We start from the raw sequence: 24,613 nt of genomic DNA, 5'->3' as shown, positions 1-24,613 counted from the left end.
GCACCTCGTTCCTTTCTTAACTGGTACAAAGAAAAGACAGCACATCACTGCTGTTTTACCTCAGCTACACTTGCTGCCTAAAAATGTTTTAAGACGTTGAGCTATTCAGAGATGGACTTGCTGGTGTTCTGGATCATAGGCCTCTTGTATAACCCAAGTGCAACTCCTGGGCACAAGCTAATTGCTGGACATTCTCATTCAGGATTTTCTGGTAGAGGGCAGAATTCATGGTTCCATCAATTACAGCAAGTCATCCTGAAGTAGCAAAGCAGCCCCTGACTATCATACTACCACCACCATGTTTGACTGTTGGGGGGATCTTGTCAGTCTCCAAAATGTTTTCCCAAAAGTCTTTAATCATCAAGATGTTTTTTTGCCAACCGTGAGAGGAGCCTTTATGCTCTTTTTGGTCAGTGGCGGTTTTAACCATGGATCACTCCCAATGCCATTTTACCCAGGCTTTTTCTTATTGTTGAATCATGAACTCTTACAGTAATTGAGACATGTGAGGCCTACGGTTCTTAAGTTGTTATTCTGAGCTTTTTGTGACCTCCTAGACGAGTCACCAATGTGGTCTTGTAGTAATTTTGGTAGACCAGTCACTCCTGGGAGGGTTCACCACTGTTCCAAGTTTTCTCCATTTGTTGATAACAGGTCTCACACAATGATTCACTGCAGTCCAAAAACCTAAATAGCTTTGTGACCCTTTCCAGACAGATAGGTGTCAGGGACTTGTTTCTGAGTTGTTTCTTTATGTTCTTGTGTGCATTGCTTTTTGACATCTTTTAACCTACTTCACTTTCTCAAACAGGTTCTGTTTAAGGGATGATTGATTCAGCAGGTCTGGCAGCAATGAGGCTTGCGTGAGATCAGTGAAATGGAACACTGCTTTCCAAAAAAAGTCATCAATCACACTTAAATCATGTTTTAACGAGGGTTGGGTGAATTGCTTTCTCATATATGCTGGGTAGGTTTGAATAGCTTCTTTCCCTTAATAAATGAAATTATCATTTAAAACTGCTTTTGTATTCATCTTTCTTTGTCTAATATCAAAATTGGTTTGATGATCTGAAACATGTGTGACAAATAACTACGTAAATAACTAATTAACTTAAAAAAAAAAAACTAGGAATCAGGAAAGGGGCAAATACTTTTTCACAGCACTGTGTATAAATAAACTAACTATTTCTATGTCTATTTTTTTTAAATGCTTCAGGATGATGATGTTCTCCTTCTGCTTTAAAGGTATATTTTATTATACACAGATGTGAAAAACATGTATCGACCCTTAAGTCTTCTGTTCGAGAAATAAACAGGTTGTGTGGGGCTGCATTAGAAAACACGTGACTTTCTGGGTGTTTCTGAACACTCGTGTCACATGATCGTGCCAGTGTTTTTGTTAAGTGTAGAAGGCGAGTGCAGTTAACCGCACAGCTAGCAGGTAAAGAAGCAAGTTGGAATTACGTAGCCAGAAGCCGTTGAGGGTGTTGTTTTCAAGAGAAGCGCTTTGTCATTGCTCCAGATAAGCTCGCGAGACTTTCGTCTGTTTTCTTGCCGTTGTTGTGACGCTAACGTTAGCCGAGCTAGCCCAGCGACTGCTAACATTAGCTAACTCCCTGCGCCCTGTTTGTTGTTGTGCTGCTGTGATTTCGCGCAGACAAGTGCTGAGCCATCCCGAGGGAAACAACAGAAACATGGTGCAAATCTGTCGTGTCCAGTCATGGTTTGTGGGAGTAACGCCACTCCTCATTTTCGGTGAGTATTTTGTTTCGGTTTAGTTCACATTAGCAACAAGATTACAAAATCCGAAGATCTGAAATTAGCAGCACTCCAACGTTTACACCAACGCTGCTAACGCTACACGCTAATGGTTTAAAACTTATTGGGTTAACTAAATAATTAAAGTGTTGCTGTGGTAAAATCAGCGTTTTAAACACTTAAACGAACTTGAGTGCCACCTTATACTGCGAAAATAGATGACAACGAATGTGCTGAAGCGTCGTTTGGGTGTTTTCTTCCTTATTACCTGTCCTTTGTCTAGTAGCAAGGAAATCTAGGGCACATACATACAGCATTTGTGCCTAAAAAAGAAGCTTACACCAAATTAGGTGTAAAGATTAATGATTATGGTTATGGGTGATCAGTTATTGTATGTAAGGGGGTGTTTAGATTTACTATGAGGCTTCACGTTCTGGTTTTACAATGTTGTCAGTTTTTGAGGTTTTCTTTAGTGGCGATTTAAATGTACAGTAAGTCATTTTTTTTAAGTTTTATATATATATATATATGTATATATGTGTGTGTGTGTGTGTGTGTGCTAGTAATTACATACACATAAAACTTAAAATGGGTTAGGACACATAAAACGGTCCAGTGCTTAAGTTTCTTTTTGAGCTGAATATGTGCTGAATTTGCTGTAGTCCCCCCCTTGAGGGAGCAGATGAAAGTACCTTCGCCGAGTACTCTGTTCTCCAGGCCGGCCAAACCAGGAGGTTGGAATTTCCAACTTTGTACTTGTATACAGTGCATTTGAACCCAAACCAGTTGTTTAAGGATGTGCTTGATAGTCATGGTTTACAGTAAATGCAAATAACCTTTCCAAGCTTGGCAGATGAATGAGGAAAAAGCACTGAAAAGGCAAATGATGCACACTGAAGTTAAAATAAAGCCATACACCATAAACAGAAGACACTCTTAAAGTCTCAAGACTTTCATTTATGATAGTTTTTTTTTTTTTTTTAAATCACACATACTAGTTTAATATTATACTTTAAAAGCCGAATCAACCACTGCACTCATGTTGTTTCAGAGTTTTGCCTGTTGGTTGGATAGAACAAGAAAATTAATATTCAACATAATCCACACATTAATTTGAGAAGAAAATAACTGAGCTCAAGCCCTTTTTACTTCCCACTCAACTCCTTTTTAATTTTCTGTCTCAGATTTGAAGTTGCTAGAATAATCTTTTGATGTGGGAGGCTACTTTTTTCCTTTTATTATCAGCTCATTGATGGGTCAAATTTCTACCTTTTCATTTGTAAACCATCTGATTCGGTGAGTAATTGGGGAAAACAAAGTAGTCCTAAACATGTAGCCATGTGTTGATACATAGAGGCTTTTTGGAACACTTAGGCTATATGGAACACTTAAAAACAAAAAAGTTGTATTCGATGGCACCAAAATTGATTCAACTACTGGCACAAGGTGAAAACTGACTGTGGGCCCTTTTTATTTACTGCATACTATTAATATCAATGTTTATCTCATATTTATTTTTAGTTTTGGACATTTTGAAGCTTTGTAGTCTTTGACTTGTAAACGATTGTGTTTTGCAGTGACTGTCCTGCACCAGGGCTTTGCTACTGTTGCCCCGCCCACTCCCGCACCACACAAAGAACCCGGAAGACCTGAAAGAGGACACTACAACGTCACGAATAACGGCACCATCTGTTTAATGGCATACATGGGCCTCCAGCTCAACATCTCATACAACTCCACCTCCCAGAAAAAGGTGCCGCAATAAAACCTGCACGTAACTGATAGGCGAATGCCACAGGTTAAAAGTATTTGGACAAATAACGTTTCATGATTTTCTTTACAGGTTGTCCAGGATGTGATGAACTTACAGCCCAATTTGACAAAGCACTCTGGATCATGTGATTCTGAGATCGCCTCCCTGCAGCTCACAGTGGATGCTGTTAAAACCAACCTCACCTTTGTCTTCACTATGGTGAGTTTCTGTTTTCATCATGTACTTCCTAAAGAAGCCACTAGATGGCAGCTGGAGCTTGAAGTTAACCTGCTCTAATGCAGTGGCGCTCACTTGGCTGTGCTTTTGTTTTTTCCACTAGAACTCCACATCCAACAAGTACCACTTAAGTGAAGTGACTGTGTCAGCGGCCTGGCCGGACATGAAAGGTAAGGCTCCTCGACTTCTTAGGTTGTATCCAGGTAGTCTGTATCTGATTAATGAACATGTGTGCAACCTATTTTGTGACCTACTCTTCAGTGTAGTCCACACACACACACATGTATATGTATAAACTAGGTGTGAGTGGTCACGTGTTGCTCAGGTCCTTGTCTAATCAGTAATATTGTGATGGGATCTGAAGCCGACTAAAACACATTGAAAATGCATTTGGATTGATGTCAGACCAAGCCGCATCATAGTGTAAAGGTGCTTCCAAAATGGACACAGCGTTCATTGCACTTGCTCATTGGTTTGAGGGAAGTGCAGTGGACATAGCAATATAGGCGGGGTTTAAATGGTTCAAATGTCAGTGTGTTTTCTGTACCTCCTTTCATCAATACATCAAGGATTTTCTTAGATCTGTTGAGTTATTTGCAGCAAGGCACAACAAATCATTGCTGTTTTCTTGTATTGCTCACCTACACCAAGCTGCTCAAGTTTTAAAATACACACTGAGTGTGTGTGCTTGGATGGGAATCCATTTCTATGAAAGAGTTTTCTTTCTGTAGCATCACCTTGGATGCATGTGAACTAATTCAGTGAATTCAGACACAGATAACAGCTTTTTCCTTGTCTCCCAGATACCGGCTGGACACCTTGTTTCTTTTGGTGACGTAGGCAGTTGTCACAGCGGTCAGAGTTCACGTTTGTTTGGTGTTTGTTCAGATTAAACAAATTAGCCGGATTTCTTTGCTCCTGAGCTGCACACCGCACATTTCCCAGTGCAACAACGGAGCACAATTGTGTTTCAATAGCCATTTATAAATATTGTTTTTCACAAGCGCACTGCGTGCTGACAGATGTTATGATATTGGTCATGCAGTTGACAGTACAATTGTTTTTGATCATCAATCGGTACCACTTGAAGTCTGTCACACTTCAAGTGGATTCAGTTTGATTCAATTGTAGTTTAGTTCAGTTTTATTGTAATAGCACCAAATTACAACAGTGGTCACCTCAGTCACCTGCACTGTCAAGGTGCTTTATACTGCAAGATGAAGACCCTACAGTATTCAGGAAGAAACCCCAACAATCAGATGAATCCTTATGAGCAAGCACTTGGCGACAGTGGGAATTAAAAAAATGCCTTGTTTCAGACAGATGATGAATTGAAGGGAAGCTCCAAGACATAGTATAAAATAACTAAGAATGATTTTGAAATGTGAGTCACAGAAAGCTACTTTAGCAGAGTCCACAAAAAAAAATGGAGCTGTAAACTGGCTCTCTTCAGTTAATTTAAAGCAGCTTTCATCGCTCAGATTAGCGAGAATGTTGTTCTGCTGAGGTGACTCTTAATTCATTGTTTACTGAGGTCACATACATTAAAACAGACTACAGGTTGTAGTTTTGTAGTAATTATGGTGAAGGTGGGAAAAAGCAGTATGCAAAATTAAGTCCTTATCTTTGTGTTAAAGTCACAGTGAAACTGAAACTGTAGTGTTTCCGTGCACTGACACATTTGCAGGTCATGCAGAAAATGCGGGCAGGTTTAAGCATTGTGGGCTTACCTCAAACTGTAAGGCACACTTTATTGATTTAAATTTCATTTACCAGAAGATAACCGATCAACAAACACACCGAATCTGAACTTTATTAACATGTAGTTCATTTAAATTTCTCTCTCATAATCATTTTTCTTCTTCTTATATGAATCTGTTTTCGCACTTGATACACTTCTCGTGTCCATTCTGTTTTCTGCTTTAGAGCCTATTTCAGTCCATAACAGCAATCTGGACTACCTGCGGGGAACCGTGGGGTACTCGTACTACTGCCGTGACGAGCAAACTCTAAACGTGGTCCAGAATTTGTCCATCAACACCTTCCAGTTGCAGGTGCAGCCGTTCGGCGTTAAAGGAGATCAGTTTGGAGCAGGTAAACACTTCCGCCTAGTAGAGTGTGATCAAAACGCATCATCTCCTCATTGTCCTTTCTCACGTGTCCTTTTCTGTCTATCAGCTGAGGAATGCCAGCTGGATGAAGATGACATGTTGATCCCCATTGTAGTCGGAGCAGCTTTAGCGGGGCTCGTTGTCATCGTGCTCTTGGCCTACCTCATTGGGAGGAAGAGGAGCCACGCTGGCTACCAGAGCATCTGAGGTCACTCCTTACTCACATGTTGTCAGAGGCCTGAACGCGGCCCTACCCTACCTGAAAATTAACCACTGTCTTTCGAGACTTAAAGCTCGCCCCTCTTCCCCTCTGCCCCTCCATGTTTCTCTCCCTGCCTCTGTGTGTGTGTGCTGTTCTTTGCCCTCATAAGTAACACTAATTATTATCACCTTGTTGAGGTTCATATGTGCTTTCTGAACTGACCCGCTCTTTCTTAAAAAAGGGAATTATTTAGAAGATTGTAATGAAATGAGGCCAACTTCTCACTGGTACTATGTAAAGGAGGGGATGCATGTTTGCAGAGGATCAATTATAGTCCTCGAGTTGCTATTTATGATTTCTGTGAAAGGAATTTTGAGGGATTTGGGGATTTAGAAACTGGGGTTTGTCTGTTATGGAATGACCATTTTTATTGGTCCAGCATAAAATCAGGTTTGCTGTTACAAAGGGAATATTTCTGCCAGTTATACTTAAACTACGTCCGACAGTTGAGAACTGAACTGATTATTTACCTGCAAGCTGTATGCACGTTTGAAAGAACATATTTAGAAACACAATAACCTAATTCTAAAAAGGATGTGTGAGGAGTCCTCTTGTAGCTCTAAGATGCATTTTAGAATTAACTTTCTTTTTTAAGCAGGGTTAGCGTTTCAAAGCTTTTCACTCCCTCTTTCGGACACAGCATATTTTCTGTTGTGAGTCAATTTTAGTTTCATTCAGCTTGTGGAAATGGACTCATTTGCTTGCTTTCAGAGTTATGAGACACATTTATATTTACTAAATTTAAAGCTACAGCCAGAAGACTTAACGTGACATTAAAATTGGAAACGGAAACCCTTAAAACTCTGTGAGTAAACCATTAACCTTGTACACACTCTGAACTTTATTGAGTGTGAAATTAGTGAATATGCCTGGCCAGACTCGTACTCCCACTGTAAAATACCTGTGTATTATTTTTACATTGGATGAGTTGGTCACTTCATGTGTTGCGGCCGTTAAGGCACAGGTAGCCTTTGCAGTATTTTCCTGAATGGCAACTGTCACCACTAACAATACCGCGACATAAGCGCTGATATTGAAAGAGAAAACGTCAAAACCGAAAGCAAGGATTTTCCTGAAAGTTTTTCGCACGAGGTCACCACTTTTAAATCTCGTCGCAATGTGCAACGACAACAAAATGGCAGCAGGGGCCAATGGTTGTGATATCGTTTCCGGCACGCACCGCTGTTCAAAAGGGGGAGCATTAAAACACTGACCTTTGTTACCTTCAGTACCTTCTCCTCTTGCTTCCGTTCTTAACCAACATGCAGTCTTTGGCTATAGCTTTGCACTGACCAGCCACAGCATCAAAACCACTGGCAGCTGAAGTGAACCGTGATGTTTATTTAATTTCAGTGCAGTATTCTGCTGGGAAGGGTTGGGCACTACAAGTCACGTGGAAGTCTCTGTAGCTTGAGTTAAAGGCAACTGGATTTCTTTTGCAGGGACTTTGAAGCTTCTTCATTTCTAAAAGCTGGTGGAGAGTCATAGTTGACTTCTGATCAAGTACTAAAAAAGATCTAAAAAAGGAACCCTTAGAGCTAAAAAAGAAAATCCAGCTGCCTTCAACTGAAGTCAAGACAATTTGTGTCGATGTTACTTTAATCTGCAGCATAAACCTTACTGGAAATTCAGCACAAACCAGGATAGCATCTGCATCTCCCTGCAGAACAATTCACCAGACTACACTCTAAAAACATTTCACGAATGGCTTGAGGAACATGACAAAGTGCCAAAGGTGTTGACCTGGCCCTCAAGCTCCCCAAAGCCCAAACAGATGTGCCAGAAATGCACATCTGTTACCATGTCAGTGTCCCAGCAGTCAATAGTAAATGATCTGATACTTATATAGTTCTTTGCTACTGAATTTGAGCTCTCAAAGTGCTTCCTACTACAAACCTCATTCAGCCATTCACACACATTCATAGGAGTGCTTTATTTCTATGACAAAGCACTTTTTAATCTAACCTAACACACACTCCCAGTCTGAGAAACTCAGGGTTCAGCATCTGGCCTGAGGATTGCCCAGAGATTGAATCAGCGATCTCCCGCTTAACAGATGACCTACTCAGCGTCAGTGCCACTGACTCTATTTTGGTGGCGCAAGGGGGACGTGCCATTTTAGATATCTGGTTTTAAAGTTGTGGCTGACTAGTGTATATTTACTGTGTAGATAAAGAAACGGTTGACACAAAAGCAACAAAAAAAGTTTATTTCCCACAAGGCTGATAGTCACTCCTATGAATTCTGTCGTTACAACACAACCAAAACAGGATCTAACAGCATTGTTGGTTTAAATGAAGCCCAAAGCCTAAACATCTCTGTAGGAACTTAACAAAATTCCTACAGAGATGGTTTTGTTTTGCTTGGGATGTTGGTTCCTGAAAGAAAAGCAGTTTAACTGCAGTCCTGAGAAACAGCCCCGTGTCATTATTAAAAAGGCCAAAGTGCTCTGGTCAGTGTTCATCAGTGCCTTCCCAGCTGTAACATGGATGGGATTCAAGTAATGCTAATATCACACAGGAACTCGCTCACTCACCCACACTGTGCTGCCATAACTGAGACATGTTTGTGTCTCCTGTAGCCTTCGTGTACTGTTACTACCATAAATATGCATTGTTCGATGTAGTAGGAAAAAGCACAGATAATTTGTGTTTTTGTGTTTTGTTTTTTTTCCCCCTCCCTCATGTTAATACTCATGTAGTTATTTAATAAAGTTTTATTAGATTTGTCTGAACATTTTTTTTTTTTAAGGAGAGGTCAATAAAAGTGATGAATGAGGCCATCTGACTCTTTGTTTTGCCTTCATGCTGTTTGTTAGCAGACAAACCTGTTCCCTGTTGGGTTTTTATTTGTTTGGGCTCCTTAGAAGCGGATGTTCATTATTTGACAAGGAAGGTATTGAATACCATCAAAGACTAAATTCCAATATCATTTTTTTAGAGAATACAAACATATTTACTGTGTTTTAACCACAGTTTTTACATTTGAATAAAGTTAAAAGAACAAAGCAAATAGCCAAGTTCATACCTGTGAGTAAAGAGTGGGAGGTTAAGGGAAGTTAAATGAACATGGTGTTTGACTGTCAAAGCAGTCCCCGAGCAACAGGGAGCCTCTTACAACGCACATGTTGACTAAATAATGTAAATGTCACTTGGAAACAGCAAATTTGCATCAGTCCATGCAGAGACTGGATCTGCAGGGTGCGGTCATGGAGGATACAACACATCCTATAAGGCACAAAATGACTGAAAAAGGGATACAAAACCAGGTTATGTGATGCAATGGGAACATGAGGAAATGTAAAACAGTTACAAAGAGGTACTTTTACAACCCTGTGTCCAGTAAAGGTGGGTGTGCCATAATGGTGTAAAATCCACCAGTGTCACGTTTGATGTCTTTCTAATATTTTTGATAAATTATAGTGTTCAGATCATTTGCACATCATTTGCGTTTGGTTTTTATTTACATAGCGCCCCAACTTGTTTGGAAACTGTGTTTTTTATAGCAGAGCCACCGTCTCACAGTCTTATCCATAGCTGTTGGGGATTTGGGTTTACAAACATCAGCTATTCTATAGTTTGCATTTTAATTTCAAAAGTTGTTTATCTGTATTATCTACATTCATTTTGCATTTGAATATTTACTTATTGTACTTTATGATAGTTTACAGACTATTATGGCTAGGGCTGTTGATATAACGATATATATCGGATGACGATATAAAAACATCTATTGTTTCATTTTACGCTATCGTTTGTTACGTGGTGTCGCAAAATAAACTGTTTACGGCAATATTTTTTCATCGTTTTGATGGTCACTGTAGTGGCTATATTAATTTCTTAAAGTTCTCTCTTTCTCTTATATTTAATATAACCACACTACAGACAGACAAGAGCCTGTTTTTATGCGTTTTGGTTAGCAACAACGACGGTAACAGTATCGTGTGTCCGCTTGTTTATGTTCCACATAAACCTTTCACAATAAAGCTCAAGATCCTGTTGAGACCTTTCAAAATAAACTGAATCACGTGAAAGAGCAGATTATTTACGGATGACAATTAAAAAAGAGCCGCCAGGTGCTAAAAAATAAACCTTAGACTCAAACGTTAGAACAGGCTTTTCCCCGCAGCACGCCGTGTAATAAATACTCACAAAGAAAACAGCGGCTTTTACAACTTATGTCTAAAAATGTATAGTTTCATGCATCGGTTAAAACACTCGACTCCAGCTACATGACGCGCAGCTGGAAACACTTCCCGAAAGACGAGCTGCCCGAGATTCACAGAATTTACAGAAAATGTTACAGTTTTGTGATTTATATCGTTATCGATGATAGAATTCTTATATCGGGATATGAGATTTTGGTCATATCGCACAGCCCTAATTATGGCCTAGAAAAAGGGTCAGTGTATGCCTCTGCAGATTTCAGATCTTCTATCGTATTTAGTAAAAGATTGCAGATCACAGTTTCCAGTTATAGTAACTGATTATCTATTTATAACAGAAACAAAGCACTGTGAGCTAAAATGAACAACATTATCTGTATCACTGAGGTAATTTGTCCAACACAGCAGTTGTAGACTTGCACTCACTGACCACTTAATTAGATAAACTCATTCAACTGCTCGTTAATGGAAATATCTAATCAGCGAATTGTGTGGCAGCAAATGTCATTCAGGCATGCAGACATGGTCGAGATGACCTGCCAAAGTTTAAACTGAGCATCAGAATGGGGAAGGACGGTGATAAGAACAACTCTGAATGTGTTATAGTCCCTTGGTAGAATGCCCAGGCTGCTTCAAGCTGGCAGGAAGGCAGCAGTAATGCAAATAACAGAAGAGGAGCATCCCTTAACACGCACCAAGATCACACCAAGTGCCACTCCTGCCAGCTAAAAAAAGGCAACAGGTTATAATTACATGTGGTCACTGGAGCTGAACATTAGAAGACTGGAAAAATGTTTCCTGTTTCTGCTGTGACATTCAGATGGTAGGATCAGAGTTCACACTAAACAACAAGAAAACATTTATCCATCCTTACTTCTCTCAGTGGTTCAATGACTGTGGTGGAACACGAGATTCACAAATCCGACAGTCGCTGCTGAAAAATCTGCAGCAACTGTTTTGTGCATTCATTCAATATGGACCAAAATCTTTCCATGACTTTTATGAATCTGTACCATGAAATCCCACTCATTGCAACGTGTACTTACTAAAGTGGCTGGTGAGCATATAACTTTAATAGCTTTGTAGACTATGCCTGAATTCATGACTGACACACACAAATAATACTGATGCTACCATTTAGCAGAAGCATTCAGCAAAGTCAGGAAGCAGATGGGGTAAGTTCATGGGTTTTATTTTACAACAAAAAGTGAAAAATGAGACTGAGCTCCATAAATTTAAACAGAAACCACCACATTAAAAGCGTGACCCTTCAGCTTTACGTTCTCTTGTAAACAGTCCTAAAGGCAAGAGACAAAACAAAGTATTCACAGTAAAAATAAGTGATCCGTCCATAATCACCAAAGCAAAAGTGTTTTTAGAAAATACACATGTAAATGCTGTTTGGTGCGGTGTTATGATCTTAATGTACTTCTGTATATATAGCAGCAAATATAGTAGGTGAAAGATTGGAGTCAAAATCAAAAGAAAAGCCTCAGAAGCATAAGCCTTCATATTTAGATACCCAGTCTGCCAGATTAGAGTGTAACAAAGTATAAATCACAGAAGTAACCAGAAGAGTCACCAACATGTATGTTTCATACGGTTCCTGTAGTCATGTTTCATACGTTCCTGACTGTACAGTGTTACTTACGCTGCCTGAGCCTTTGTTTTATTAAATCCAGTATAAGGGGAAAGTGTCCTGAACCTCATAGGTGTCCTGATTCCTCCTTGAGAATTTGTTGTCTGCATTTCTCTCTCAGTTTATCAACAGTCGACATCGACAGGCTCTTAGGTTCCGTAAAGATCTTCTGCAAAGGAACATTTAAGGAGTGCTTAGGCTTTTTTCTACTCAAAATAAAAATAAAAACTACAATTAAAACTGTGTAAATACTTTTAACAGATTATCTTCTGCACAGTCTCATGGACTGGTGAAGTTAGAATAGCTGAAATGTAGCACTTCCCCATGAATTGTTTTTCTTTTTCGGGAAGTATTCTTTAAAAAAAGATGATTTATGACCATAAGTAGTGACATTTTTCTCTGGCCCCTTCCTCACCGTCATTGTATTTGGCCATCTCACCTGCATAAAGGTGTGGCAGTCTAGAGTGAAAGCCCCAGAAGTGATCTGTTTGAAGCATTCGCACACGTCAGGCAAAGAGCGCGCTCTCAGGATCTCTGCCTGGTGGTGAAGGATGAGAGTAAGAGCCACGCGGAAAAGTACTTTGGATCCCTCGTAGAAAAGACAATCCCAGACCCGCAGAACAGTCTGCAAGAATAAGACAGAAGGTGGATGTCAGTTAAATGATCGCCACATGCTTCTAGTTTGACCCCTCCACTAAAGCGCAGCTTTTGCCTCACCTCGATAGGGAGTACATCGATGTAGAGGCAGATAAACCAGCGAGACACCACCAGTGTCCATATGCCGGGATACTGGGCCATGAGCTGTCCTACTACAGGAGCTTTGTCCTTAACCAGCTCACCAAGGACCTCCTGGTCAGTCTTCAGACCCAACATGGCCGGGGTGTAGTAGTCTACAACACATTCAGATGAATTCCTCCTTTTCTTTTGCACAATTGAAAGCCATTGTAGTGCATTTATTTATTATAGATAATATTTATTATTATGTAAACTTTGAATTACATTTATTTATTTAACAGCCCTCCTTAAGGAAAAGATCAGGCTAACTGATTATTATTTTATCCCCAGTACCTCAGAAAAACAGACTCACATGCTCACAGTTAATTTGCTGTTTAATAAACTGAACAGAAATAAATAATGATGGTCTGGAGCATTGTTTTATAAAAGATCTCAAATTTTTATAGACCGAGTGTCAGTTTAGGAAGGCGCTATGAGGACTTAAAAAAAGAAAAAGAAGTAAAACGGAAGAGAAGCGCATCTTTGGTCTCGTTCTCTGCCGCCTTGACATTTTGCTGTACGTTTCCTTTGTTGTGGTTGCAAAATGTTAGCTGAGGCTGCCGCTGGCCCTCGACACGAACACTGAAAACCCTGCATCTCTAAAGTGGAACTGGTTTAACCTATGGAGCAACAGTGCGGGGTAGGGGATGTTTACTGTGGGGTAAACAAAAACAAAAAAAGAGCTCTGAAAGGAAGCCGACGTTAACTGTCACCTTACCTGGGAGTATCCTGCCCACCAGTGCATCCATAAGCCAGAAGGATTTCTCTTCGTCTTTCGTGATGATCATGAGGTAGCCTGCAATGAAGTTCATGCCCTAAAAACGACAGAGCATGCTGTGGATTGCTTAGAATAAGAACTCCTGCTGTGTGTGCATACAGTATGCCAGGTTTTACATTTAATAAGTGCACTGACCGATATAAGAGCTAACAGATGAAGGTTAAGACGAAAATCCTACACATATATTGGTTAAATAAGGAAGTAGCCAGCCCTGATCTTTAGGTAAACAGACATGATCTTAAATAGAGGGAGAGTCAGAGCTTGTCACTGCATTTTCTTCACCTGACAGTAGCCCACTGTAGGATTATGGTGTCCGTAGGCCAGCAGCACATTGAACAGAGCCTTCTGCATGCCTGGCTCTGCTTTGCTCTTGAACAGGATGTTGTCAGGAAAGGTCCTGTGCATATCTTTTAAAAAGCAGAAAGAGTGAGTGAATTATTGGGACATAATTTAAGCATTGAAAGAGCATGCTGTATGCTGCGAAAGTTTTGGTGCACCTGTGTGAATGGTTTCTTTCAGCTTGGTGTCATGCTCCATGTCCAGCAGAGACTGGTAATAACCTGGCTTACTCTCCAGCTGTTCCTGGGCACCACTAGCCGCCATCCAGATCCTGGCACGGTGCTCATTAGGCACACCTTTACGAACAAACCTCTTCACTGCCAAAACATGTTTTATTATTACCCATCACACGACCAGAGAGCTAGAACGAACAAGCAAACAAAACCCATGGAGGTGTATTTTGTTTTTGTACCTGTGAAGTTCTTCTCCACATGAGGCTTCTCCTGAAGGAGCTTTGACCATCTCATGGACCTCCTGTTGAGGACATCTACATACTGATTCATCATCTCCTTGTAGGAGTCGAAATCGCCACGTCTCTCAAAACCGTAGGCGTCAATCCTGCTGGGACAAATTCACACAGTTCTCCACCAGTGAAGGTCTACACATAACACTCATAGACGCTGTGAAATCAGGATTGCCGGTGGACCTGCTTGCTCCCCTCCCTTCTTTCATTCTCCTATTCAGTGATGGCAGACTCTAAAACTACCTCCACTGGGTAGGGTTTCTGTAGCTGAGTGATCAAATGCTCCAGCTGGATGAATAGTTAAGTATTAAATTACTTCTTAGGGGAGCAAGGAGAAAAATTCAAAACTCTGACAAGCTCCTGTCCCTTAAAAGCCAACAGGTGACAAACTTTAATGGTAGATTTACACGTTATAAGATGAAATGTGAAGTGGAAATACAAAAAGCTGAAGAGGAAGAAAGATGTTGTAAAAACAAGAAAAGGTTGCCAGTGAGGAAGCTGCAGGCAGATATGCTGTCTAAATAGCACAGGCCGACAACAAAACAGACAAAAAAAGAAGCAAGAACCAAGAAAATGAACTTTTTAAAACTCAATGAAACAAACAAAGCTTACCTGTCACTGTCATCATAATCGGCCAGAGCCTGCATAGCATTTCCTTTCATTTCCCCATCCATTGTGTCTCATGTGCTAAAGGTAAAGTAGTCCAAGAAAGCAGAAAAAAAGAAAAGAAAAAGAAAAAAACAACTGGGAGCAGGAAGCTTATTCCATTTTTATTCCCTGGAAAAGAACCAGCTGCTGTCAAGGTAAATAACAAAGCAGTCTGAGTTTCCTATGGCTCACCTTACAGCAGCCACTGCTGAGAGGAGGAGCTAGTATGAAGAAACCCACAGGTAACAGCCACAGGCGTGTACTTCTGTTTGCACACAAAACAGTTGGAGGAAGAGACACTGTAGTGTTTGCTCTTATGTCCTCTGCTGGCTGTAATTCCAACATTTTATTAATTTCCTGCAGCAGGTAAAAATGTTATTTCTTTAAAATGATTTGGAGCCAGTCCCAAATTTCCAGTGTTTCAAAGCTGATCTGTTTGGGCAGAAATATTATTAACACAAAGACGTTAGGTGGACTTAGCCAATATTTTATATTTGGAATACATCGTGTTCTGAAATGTGTAGCCCGAAGTAATGAATTATTAGACAGCATTACTGTGGATCAGTCTCACCTTACTTCAACATTATTTTTGACAAACACACAGACAGCTGGCATCTAAAAAGCCTGATATTTCCACCTGGAGCTGGTGGAAACAAAAGACTGTATATATAAGATGGATAGATGCAATACACTCATTCCTTTACATTCTGTTAATTTTAACTTGGCATATTTTTTGTGTTGTATGGCCATGTCCTGTGTTATAAAGTTTAATAAAGTTTAAACAAAAGACTAAAAATGATGGAGATGGATGTAGCCTCCAGGTCTGAAAAATGACCTGAAATGCTGAAGTGCCTTAAACCTGCATTCTTCTTTTATGACCTCAGTAAGCCCACTGGTAGGTTCATGTTCTCATTTGACACTTTTAAGTCTCAGTTTTAACACAAACTGACTCGTTTGTACACTCTAGTCCCAAATAGACTCAAAACTGGTAAATAAAACAGTGAACACTTTAGGGCGTGGCTGCATTAGTTACTACAGTATGAGCGTGCAGTGTCACTCACCGCCTGTGATTTTAAAACACCAAGAATGCTCATCCTCAAGACCCCAAAACAGGACTTTACAAACCAGTGGGTGATTTTATGGGGGGGGGTTACAGCCATCTTCACAAATTTTGGTCTACACTCCACACTCTGTTTTTAGCTTAATTGTCTCACCCTTTGGTGGGTAGTACAGTGCATAGAGTGACGGAGAAAGGCTCAAAGTGGACTCAAACCCAGGTCACTAGCCCTCAGCACAACCAGTTGAGCTATAGTGGCACTCCACACGGAGTACTCTTAACAATACATGCACCATACGATTAGTTTAACTGCAAACAGATTAAAAAAAATAACAGTCATGTGTCCTGTTTTGTGGAAACATATTCTGAAAGTAATCTGGATTTATCTCCTCTGTAACAACATTGTTGTACCTTCCTATTTCACTTACTTTTAGTCAGAAACTTAGGAGTACTGCAGTTATTAACAGAGCTTTTACTTTCTAATTATTTACAAAGATGATCCCTGGAAATAAATAGATGAACCCTTAAGCCATTTTAGCCCTAAAAGAAACTTTGCTGGAGTTGAATTACTTCTGGTGAAAGAGTATTTTAATGATACTTGAATACATTTGATTGACCTATGAGGGTAGCTTAAATAATTCAACCTACAAACATAAATGTGACTTGCCTCTAGAAGTCAGCGTTGTGCATGAGTTGCATATGATCCCAAAGCAGATGATGCCACACAAGAGAACGAAAGTACACTACCTGGCCACTTCAACTGCTTGTTAACAGAAATATCTAATCAGCCAATCACGTGGCAGGAACTCCGTGCATTTAGTTATGTAGACAAAGTCAAGGTGACCTGATGAAGCTTAATCCAAGCATCGGAATGGGGATGAATGGTGATTTAAGTGACTTTGAATGTGGCAGACAGGCTGGTCTGAAAAACTGCTGACCTACACAACCATGTCTTGAGTTTATAGAGAATTACCAGAAAAACAGAAAATATTAAATGAGAAGCAGTTTTCTGGTATTTCCAAACATTTCCCCCCCTCAGTGTCGACTTGCCTTCGCTGTAACTGTGCTTTTTTGTACTCTTTAGCAGTTGTTTTTTGTATCTGTGATATTAAACGTCATATTTCTCATCAGCAGCAAAAGAGCTAAATACACACATCATTATGGAAAAACTCATGCTTTATTCATCTTTCGTAAATGAACAATATTAGGCTACTTACACGATGTATCAACAATATTTTCTATTTTTCACTACCTTCAGGAACACTGAACAGATGGGGTTAAACAGAAATACAAATATCAAACAGACAGATTTTTAATCTTAAGGCTTACTTTGTCGTCCTGTTGTCGCCCTCTTTAGTGTCCTGATTTCTGTATTAAGGGCTTTGCACTGCCTAAACACACAGATATGTGCCATGCAATCCTAAAGGTCAGTCGTTTCCTAATTTCAGAATTTCTCTCAAGTGCTGCTAAACAGTTGTTTAAGCATAAAAAAACGCATCAAAGTGATGAATTGATAAAAAACAAAATTGCTTCTGAAAGAAACGGTGAAAAGAGTGGACTATGTGACATTTAGGATTCAAGACCCACTCCCCACTGAGATTATTCAGACAACACAACCCAATATCCATGATCTAAATTAAAGTACTGCCTTTACTTTAGTGAAAATGTATTGGTGAAACCAGCCAGGGGTGACGTAAAATGTGTTTCAACATGCTTTTGATGAGAAGCTCACAATTCCATGACTTAACAGAGCCACCTAACAATTAAACCAACAGCATATCATCCACAATATTGAGGCATCCCGTTAGAGAACTTAGCATTTACTGTACATAAAACAATCATCTTTTGTATTTATAAATTGAACATATTTATATTATTCTTCATATAGCTCTCTTTGTAAACTGTCCCAATAGATACAGTATGTACAGTAAAAACTGCAACAGTTCTGTTGGTGCTGGTGTAGTGAGCACTCTGTCCCAAGGTTAGAATAAGACAATAAGACATGGGAACTTTGCACAGTCACTCAGAGCTTTGAGACACGGTTGACTAGGAAGAATCTTAAAACACACAGCTTCTCCAGTCCATTCAGAGTACACGCAGCCAGTGAACCTCCTCTCAGTGCTGTGTCTATGCCCACCTATGGGGGCTGTAGTGCTCCTCCTGGAGCAGAGCACAGGGGCATCCAGGATACTGAGAATCTGGCAATGTCCATATGACGCCTCAGACTCAAGAGGGCAGAAAACGTGGCCAGTCGTTCTCGTAGTTTATACTCAGCTCCCTGAAAGGTGGTTTCCTGACAGTTTCAAGTGCTTCGGTTTTCACTCTGAAGTCTACAATTTTCATTTTTTTTCTCTTTTGTACAAGTCTTAAAAAAAACTATCAAGTCACTGTAAAAGAAACAATGTTCTGGTTTTCCAGAGTCGGGATTAGATTTAGAGAGTTTTGCGTTTTGATCCTGTTACAATTGGTCGAGCGAATTCCACAAAATCATCTATAAGGACTGGCCAAGCTCCTGGGTGAGAAACACCGAAATATCGTTAGTGTCACAGTGATGGACGAGAGCTAAATATGAAGCATGTATTATCGAATGTGCCGGCTCACCTTCCTCATCATAGTTTGACATGTCGTCTGCTATCATGTTGCCAAAGTCCAACAACAAGTTCCATGTGTCCTTTGGGATAGATCGTTTATGGTGTTCCTGAAATGAACGAGTCCTGGTAAATTCACAGGTACAGAAACAGCTTCACATGTTTTCATTTCCTTCCATCTTTAATAATAGATTTTTTTGTCACTGTAAATAACTGATGGACTGAATTCTAGAGTTCTGTTTCAACCAAAACACCAGGGACAGGTTGCACCAACTGTACTTTGCTAAGCCTGGTCCAAACACCTAAGTCAGTATTTCTGAAAACCAGTCTTGAGACTGGACTTTACGCTCGATAAAAGAAAAAAAGAAAAAAAATCTGTAACATTCTCCCGATGTCCGCCTAATTTGTCGGTTCTGCTTTGGAGTAAATTTGGAGGATCAAAGTAAACAAAAATGCTATTACTGACACAGAAATAAGAAAATTAAGAGCTGTGCAGGCAGCGCAAGAACACACAGACGGCCCCCAAGTCCAACCTTATAACAAGCAATAAGAGAGCTAGGAAAGAAATAACGAGCACAATAAATCATGCACTAACTCAGACAGCCTCTGTTAATGAAACGATGCAAAGAAAAGTGGAAAGACCAAACAAAGATGTTTCTTTGAAAAGAAATCCCTTCAAACCAGCACAGCTAGGCAGATTTTTATTAGCAGTATATAACTGTTTACGTTGCCAGAGTGGGTGTAGTTTTGTCGGATAGCTGCAGGCTTGTGGTCCAAAAAACCAAACAAAAAACTGCAAGTCATGGTACAGCTCTTCAGTATGTTCAAAAAGATAACTCCTACAAGTTGAAACCACTCAATCACCCCCCTCGCAGCAGCCTGCTTATGTTATATGAATAACTCTGACATCTAAATGTCTGTTTGCCTCAAACATTCCGCCACTGGTACTTTAATGTAATATGCTGTGTTGACTAAGCTGTCGGCAGAAATGGTCTAAATTTGGACTTTTACACCTGCTTCGGACTAAGATTCTTGAAAAGTGCAGGGTTGGTGGAAACAATCTGGTTTTGCCCACTAGTTTTTGTGATCACGTAGGTATCTAACGGAATAATGGCCCAGGCCTCTAGAATGGATTCCTCCTTTTTTTTTTCCTCCTTTTTTTTAAATCAGTTTGGCTAACTGATTAAAAAAAAAAAAAAACACACATTTTATTCTGGAGCAAATAAAATGCTACTTAAAAAGGTTTAAAAAGAATTACAATCTTGGTGACTTTTTGGGGAAAAGTGAACACCTTTTTAGGTGATGTCCTCATTACACTGAGGACATCACCTGACCTTTTTCTCTTAAAAATACCAGTAGTAGTATCTCAGCTCTTAGAACACAGCTCCTTCCTCACATTTAAAATCTGTATACATACATCAGTGTAAAAACAAACAAAAATAAAAAATAATTTGCACTTTTTTTTAAAATAATGCCCCAAATATCCAAACACTGCGCCTGCCAATAAAAATCAACATTACGGATTTCTTAGTAAGCAAAAATTCAGGGTCCATCGTGCCCAGTTTTACTCCTTTGACTCACCAAAAGGAATCTATTCCAAAGATCGAGGAATTTAAATCGTCCCGAAAGGACCAGGTTCCAGTAGGCTACGGCCATCTCCAAATCTACACAAATGAGACAACTTTGTTCAGATGTTTGTGAATCTATAATATTAGTCAAAAATCTATTGTTAGGTCACAATCCGTGAACTTACCGAGACCCTTCTGGCCAGGATTTTTGGCAAAGTTAAAGGTGAATTGATAGAAGTCCTTGAACTTTCCACTATCTTTTAGCTCTTGTTCTAATCTTGGCAAAAGTGCCTTCAGTTTTTCTGGACTGTCACACCTAGAAAAAAAAAGAAAAGAAAATATAAGCAGCACATACACAAATCACAACACATGGACAAACAAAACTGTTCTAACATTCAATGCCCTGAAAGCCTATTTCAAAATACTCGGACACCTGAGCCTCAAAAGTCAAAACACTGCAACTGTTTCATTGAGTCGTTCCACGAAGACACAGTATACCCAGGCTGTGGGCGGATGTATAAATAGACAGCCTTCCCTCCCTGGAGCAACACTAAGAGAACCGCCATGCGTAGATACTTCAGTAAGACTGTTTTTGTCCCACTTTAGAGCGTGTCACGTGCCGTTCATGTCAACACTCACCCCAGCTCGGTCATTCCATCCATAAACTCCTTCTTGGTGAACTCACACTGAGTGGCGGCACGAAACTTCCACGCAATAACCAGCACAGAGATGCTGGCTGGATCCAGTGAGAGGTCGTCACAAAACTGCTGGATCCCATCAATACCAATCTTATTCTCATCCTGGGGATCTATCAAGACAAAAACACAGTTTCACTCGAAATACTCAAGCAAGCAGTGTCTGTAACTCTTCTGGAATAAGGATCTTTACACTGTTCTTGTAAACAAAATTACAGCCTTAAACACTGTATTTTAAGATCCTACTTGCCTTTGTAGCGATTGTAGAGCTGTTCCAGCTTCTTACGGTCTACTGAGGTTTTCATGGATTCCTTACAGTAAAGCTCTGGATTCTGAAAATAGTTGTCTGTAGCAACTTCTAGTTTCCAGTCATTCTGTGTGAGACAGTACACGGCCGTTTTCTCCCCAGCCTGTGTGAAGGACATGAACTGCCGTACCTTGTCCCTCTGCGAAGACTTCAGCTTATGCTGTACAAGTACAGGACAGGGGCTGTCAGGCACCGGTGCAATCAAACCAGTCAGTACAGACAGCACCACACAAATGCAGAGCGACACACAGACAAAAACACACAGCGAAACATAAAACTCCACAGGCATTCAGGCAACAGGAAGAAAGACTGGGACACGCTCAGGAATACTCCGGCACATATTTCAAAAGGTTAGTCAGTCACGCCGACAAACGCGCTACAAATTTTGAGCCAAGACGCGCTGGTAGTAATGACGTCCTTTTCAAAAACAAGGTGGGTTTTTCTGAAAGGGGTTGTTATGGATTCTCAAAGCACATGCTGTACCTCGGAGGGCCCCTCAGATAACTACAGTCATACTTGTAACATGAGTAGGGACATAGGATGCCATCACAAGGACCCAGAGGTGCAACAAGTCTGGAGTGAAACACAAGCCCCCCCCTACCAGAAATACTCAACAAATACCCCTTACATAAAAATATAGAGTGCACTTTCATTACATAAATACTTATAAGGTGATTTTAATTCATTATGAACAGAGGAACAAAAGAAATTACTCAGTGTGCACTTCTCTTGGCTAAAAGCAGTAATGTTCATTCAGAATAATCCACCATTGAATTATAAACAGCCATATAACAAGTTTTTATCATATCTTAGACTAAACCTTTCCAGAGATACTTGTGCTAGTGTGCAACTACCATCTCCTCTCCAGCAGAAATTAACCAGCAATCAATCATTAAAGCCATAAATCTAAAAGAAAAAATTGCCAAAAGTTATTTTAGCAGCTCCAAAGTCTAATTTCTACTGTGAAAATAAAATTAATAACTTTGGGATTGTGGACCGTTTGAGGACAAATCTACCTAATATTTGTGATGCTGTATTCTGATCCAAAGGGTTAGAAAAGCTTTTAAACAGTTCTGTCTATTTTTGCAAAAAATAAATAAATAAAAAAATCACCATGCTATGCCATGTCCTCCAACTAGCTGCAGCGTCTGAACACCTCACTGAAGATCAGCATGTCCTCAAACTGAGTTCACCGAGCTGCTAATAACTCAATTACTGATGTATTCAATAACGATGTATGAAGTCATGTGTCTGTCCCGGTTTGCTGCTCTGGCAGCACGGATTATTGTGCTGTTACAGGAGGGTAACGTTGGGTTAGCATTGTCTTCACAAACACCAGCTAGTAACTTGCACTGGCTAACGTTAGCTGAGTTAGCCTCTCTCTCTGACATTAACGATGGGGTTAATATCACGGGAACAGACTGTCATTGTGGTTACGCGTTAGCCGGGACTTAACTCAAACGACCCTGTGTGTGTGTGTCTTTGAGGTCCAGCGGCTGACCTGCTCACAGCCGAAGTTACCAGACTGCCAAAAAGGGACGTGTAGCTAATGCTAGCTGCTCTTAAAATATCCAACTGACCTTCCCTGTAATAGCAACGAACACGAGTAAATGGCCACTGTACGCTTGCCAAAACGCGACACACCATGTACTTTAATACCACGACAATAGTCTTGTAAGCAAACCTTACTGGCATTAAATCCAATGCCTGGGTTTGTGTTTATTTTGGTTACCTACCATTTTTACACCCGCTGTTTGACCAGTTTGGTAGTCCGACTGTCGTTCATTATACGCATGCGCGGAAGTCGCCGGATTGCATAAAAAAGATGAGGTCTGCGGTAAACGCTCGGTTTGATATTTGCATTATTTGCGCTTATTTGATTAGAAATTATGGGCTTGTGCCCGTATTTGTCGCGCAAAGAGAGTTAAAACGACACTTTCAAATACGATGTTATACCAAGTGTAATACACATACAGGAAAACTCCCTCAAAACTGCATTCAGCACTGTTAAAAATAAAACTCAACCCCACCCTTCACCCGCTACAGACACACACTTGTTGACTGCCAACATCCTCACACACCATCCGCAACACAATACACACTGTAAAACACAGCATCAGTAATCCTCCTTCACTGTACATCACACCTGCCTTGATCTGATCTGTTAGTGGCAGACATATGAATAGCTGACCGAAGAAATGTATTTAAACTGCATTAAAACAACGACTGTTGTAGACATCCAAGATTGTTAGGTGACCCAAAGCCTCAAAAAAAAAAAAAAAAGTCAGAGCAGCCTTTCGGAAATGTCATTGCAGGGTAAGCACAGGTGTAATAACATTCATCATGGCACTGCTCCATTTAGAAGGGTCAGGGTTTATTGTGCTTGCCAGCTCACTAGAACGACTGATAAACTAAATATAACAGGGTTATAATTGAATGAGTTTAACACTTACATGCTTATTGTGGTATGAGATGTCAAAGTGGTTATTGTGAAAAAGACCTATTTTGATAGCAACCATTAATGAATATGGCTATATTAGCAAGAAAAAATCTAAAGCATTGTTTGTAGTGCTTTGGAAATGTATTGGGTTATGCTTACAGTGTTTACTGAATAAGATAACTAGCTTTGGAATAGTAAAGTTTAAATATTTTTAATACAAGTCGCATCCCAGACCTATTGAATCAAGAAATCACGTAAATAAAACCTGTGTGACAAAGTAAAGTAGGGTAAAAGACCTCAAACATCAAAACATCATGCAACCATTTAAAGAAACTCCAGAACAGATAAGAAACAAATTCAGTGACATCCATCCGTCTGGAAGGGGTTACAAGGTAATTTCTAGAGCTTTAGGACTCCAATGAACCATGGTGAAAGCCATTATGCATAAAAGAAGAAAACCTGGAACAGTGGCAAGCCTTCCCAGAAGTAGCCGGCCTACCAAATTTACTCCAAGACCGCATTAACGACTCATCTAGGAGGTTACAAAATAACCCAGGACAACCTCTAAAGAACTGCTGGCCTCACTTGTCTCAGTTAAGGTTCATGATTCAACAGTAAGATTTGCATAACTTCAACATTCAACATCAATCACCTCAAGGTGCTTCACATTGTAAAGACCCTACAATAATAAAGAGAAACCTCAAAAAGCAAAGCAAGTGCACACTTTGAGCAAGTGCTTGGTGAGAGTGGGAAGGAAAAACACACAGTCTTGTAGAAATGAAGCCTAAAGAGGAACTAATTACTAAAGTTAATTCAGAAAAATTCCAAGAAGAAAACCACTGCTGACCTAAAAGATCACAAAGGCTAGTCTAGTTTGCCAAAAAAAAAAAAAACCATCTTGATGATCCCTAAGACTTTTTGGAAAATATTCTGTGGACTGACAAGACAAAAGTTCCACTTATTGGAATGTTTGAGTCCCATTACATCTGACATAAAACTAATGCAGGATTTCAAAAAAAGGATATCAGAGG

The 24,613-nt window shown here is 40.0% G+C and overlaps 3 protein-coding genes across 5 annotated transcripts; 1 reads left to right on the top strand and 2 right to left on the bottom strand.

The window, feature by feature from the left end:
* The first annotated feature begins 1,360 nt into the window (after window positions 1-1,360).
* Window positions 1,361-8,899, top strand: LOC146370846 (lysosome-associated membrane glycoprotein 1-like). The gene is made up of 6 exons (XM_084907608.1): window positions 1,361-1,755; window positions 3,336-3,511; window positions 3,602-3,730; window positions 3,852-3,918; window positions 5,675-5,842; window positions 5,927-8,899. The coding sequence occupies exons 1-6, from the start codon at window positions 1,695-1,697 to the stop codon at window positions 6,064-6,066; spliced, it is 741 nt and encodes a 246-aa protein (XP_084763734.1). The 5' UTR covers window positions 1,361-1,694; the 3' UTR covers window positions 6,067-8,899.
* LOC146370845 (growth hormone-regulated TBC protein 1-A-like) lies at window positions 8,773-17,057 on the bottom strand. Of its 2 annotated transcripts, XR_014797114.1 has the most exons (9): window positions 14,892-17,057; window positions 14,229-14,374; window positions 13,975-14,133; window positions 13,760-13,884; window positions 13,418-13,514; window positions 12,643-12,815; window positions 12,365-12,550; window positions 11,938-12,094; window positions 8,773-11,584 (listed from the first exon to the last, which is right to left on the bottom strand). XR_014797114.1 is itself a non-coding variant. In XM_084907605.1 (8 exons), the coding sequence occupies exons 1-8, from the start codon at window positions 14,951-14,953 to the stop codon at window positions 11,993-11,995; spliced, it is 1,050 nt and encodes a 349-aa protein (XP_084763731.1). In that variant the 5' UTR covers window positions 14,954-17,057; the 3' UTR covers window positions 8,773-11,992. The 2 variants fall into 2 exon arrangements, 1 of the variants encoding a protein (XP_084763731.1); XM_084907605.1 differs by having other exon boundaries at window positions 8,773-12,094.
* Window positions 17,058-17,142: 85 nt separating this feature from the next.
* dcun1d2a (DCN1, defective in cullin neddylation 1, domain containing 2a) lies at window positions 17,143-22,985 on the bottom strand. 2 transcript variants are annotated; one of them, XM_084907607.1, is made up of 7 exons: window positions 22,879-22,985; window positions 21,086-21,302; window positions 20,780-20,948; window positions 20,326-20,456; window positions 20,154-20,236; window positions 18,586-18,682; window positions 17,143-18,496 (listed from the first exon to the last, which is right to left on the bottom strand). In XM_084907607.1, exons 1-7 carry the CDS (start codon window positions 22,879-22,881, stop codon window positions 18,417-18,419), a joined length of 780 nt encoding a protein of 259 aa, XP_084763733.1. In that variant the 5' UTR covers window positions 22,882-22,985; the 3' UTR covers window positions 17,143-18,416. The 2 variants fall into 2 exon arrangements, with proteins under 2 accessions (XP_084763733.1, XP_084763732.1); XM_084907606.1 differs by lacking the exon at window positions 22,879-22,985 and having other exon boundaries at window positions 21,086-22,851.
* Window positions 22,986-24,613: the final 1,628 nt, after the last annotated feature.

Source organism: Perissodus microlepis, chromosome 16 (assembly GCF_051167445.1).
Source record: "Perissodus microlepis isolate ML-2025 ecotype Zambia chromosome 16, ASM5116744v1, whole genome shotgun sequence".
In the NCBI taxonomy this organism is placed as follows: Eukaryota; Metazoa; Chordata; class Actinopteri; order Cichliformes; family Cichlidae; genus Perissodus; species Perissodus microlepis.
Note: the sequence above shows the minus strand (reverse complement) of the source record. Positions and strands in the feature narration are given on the sequence as shown.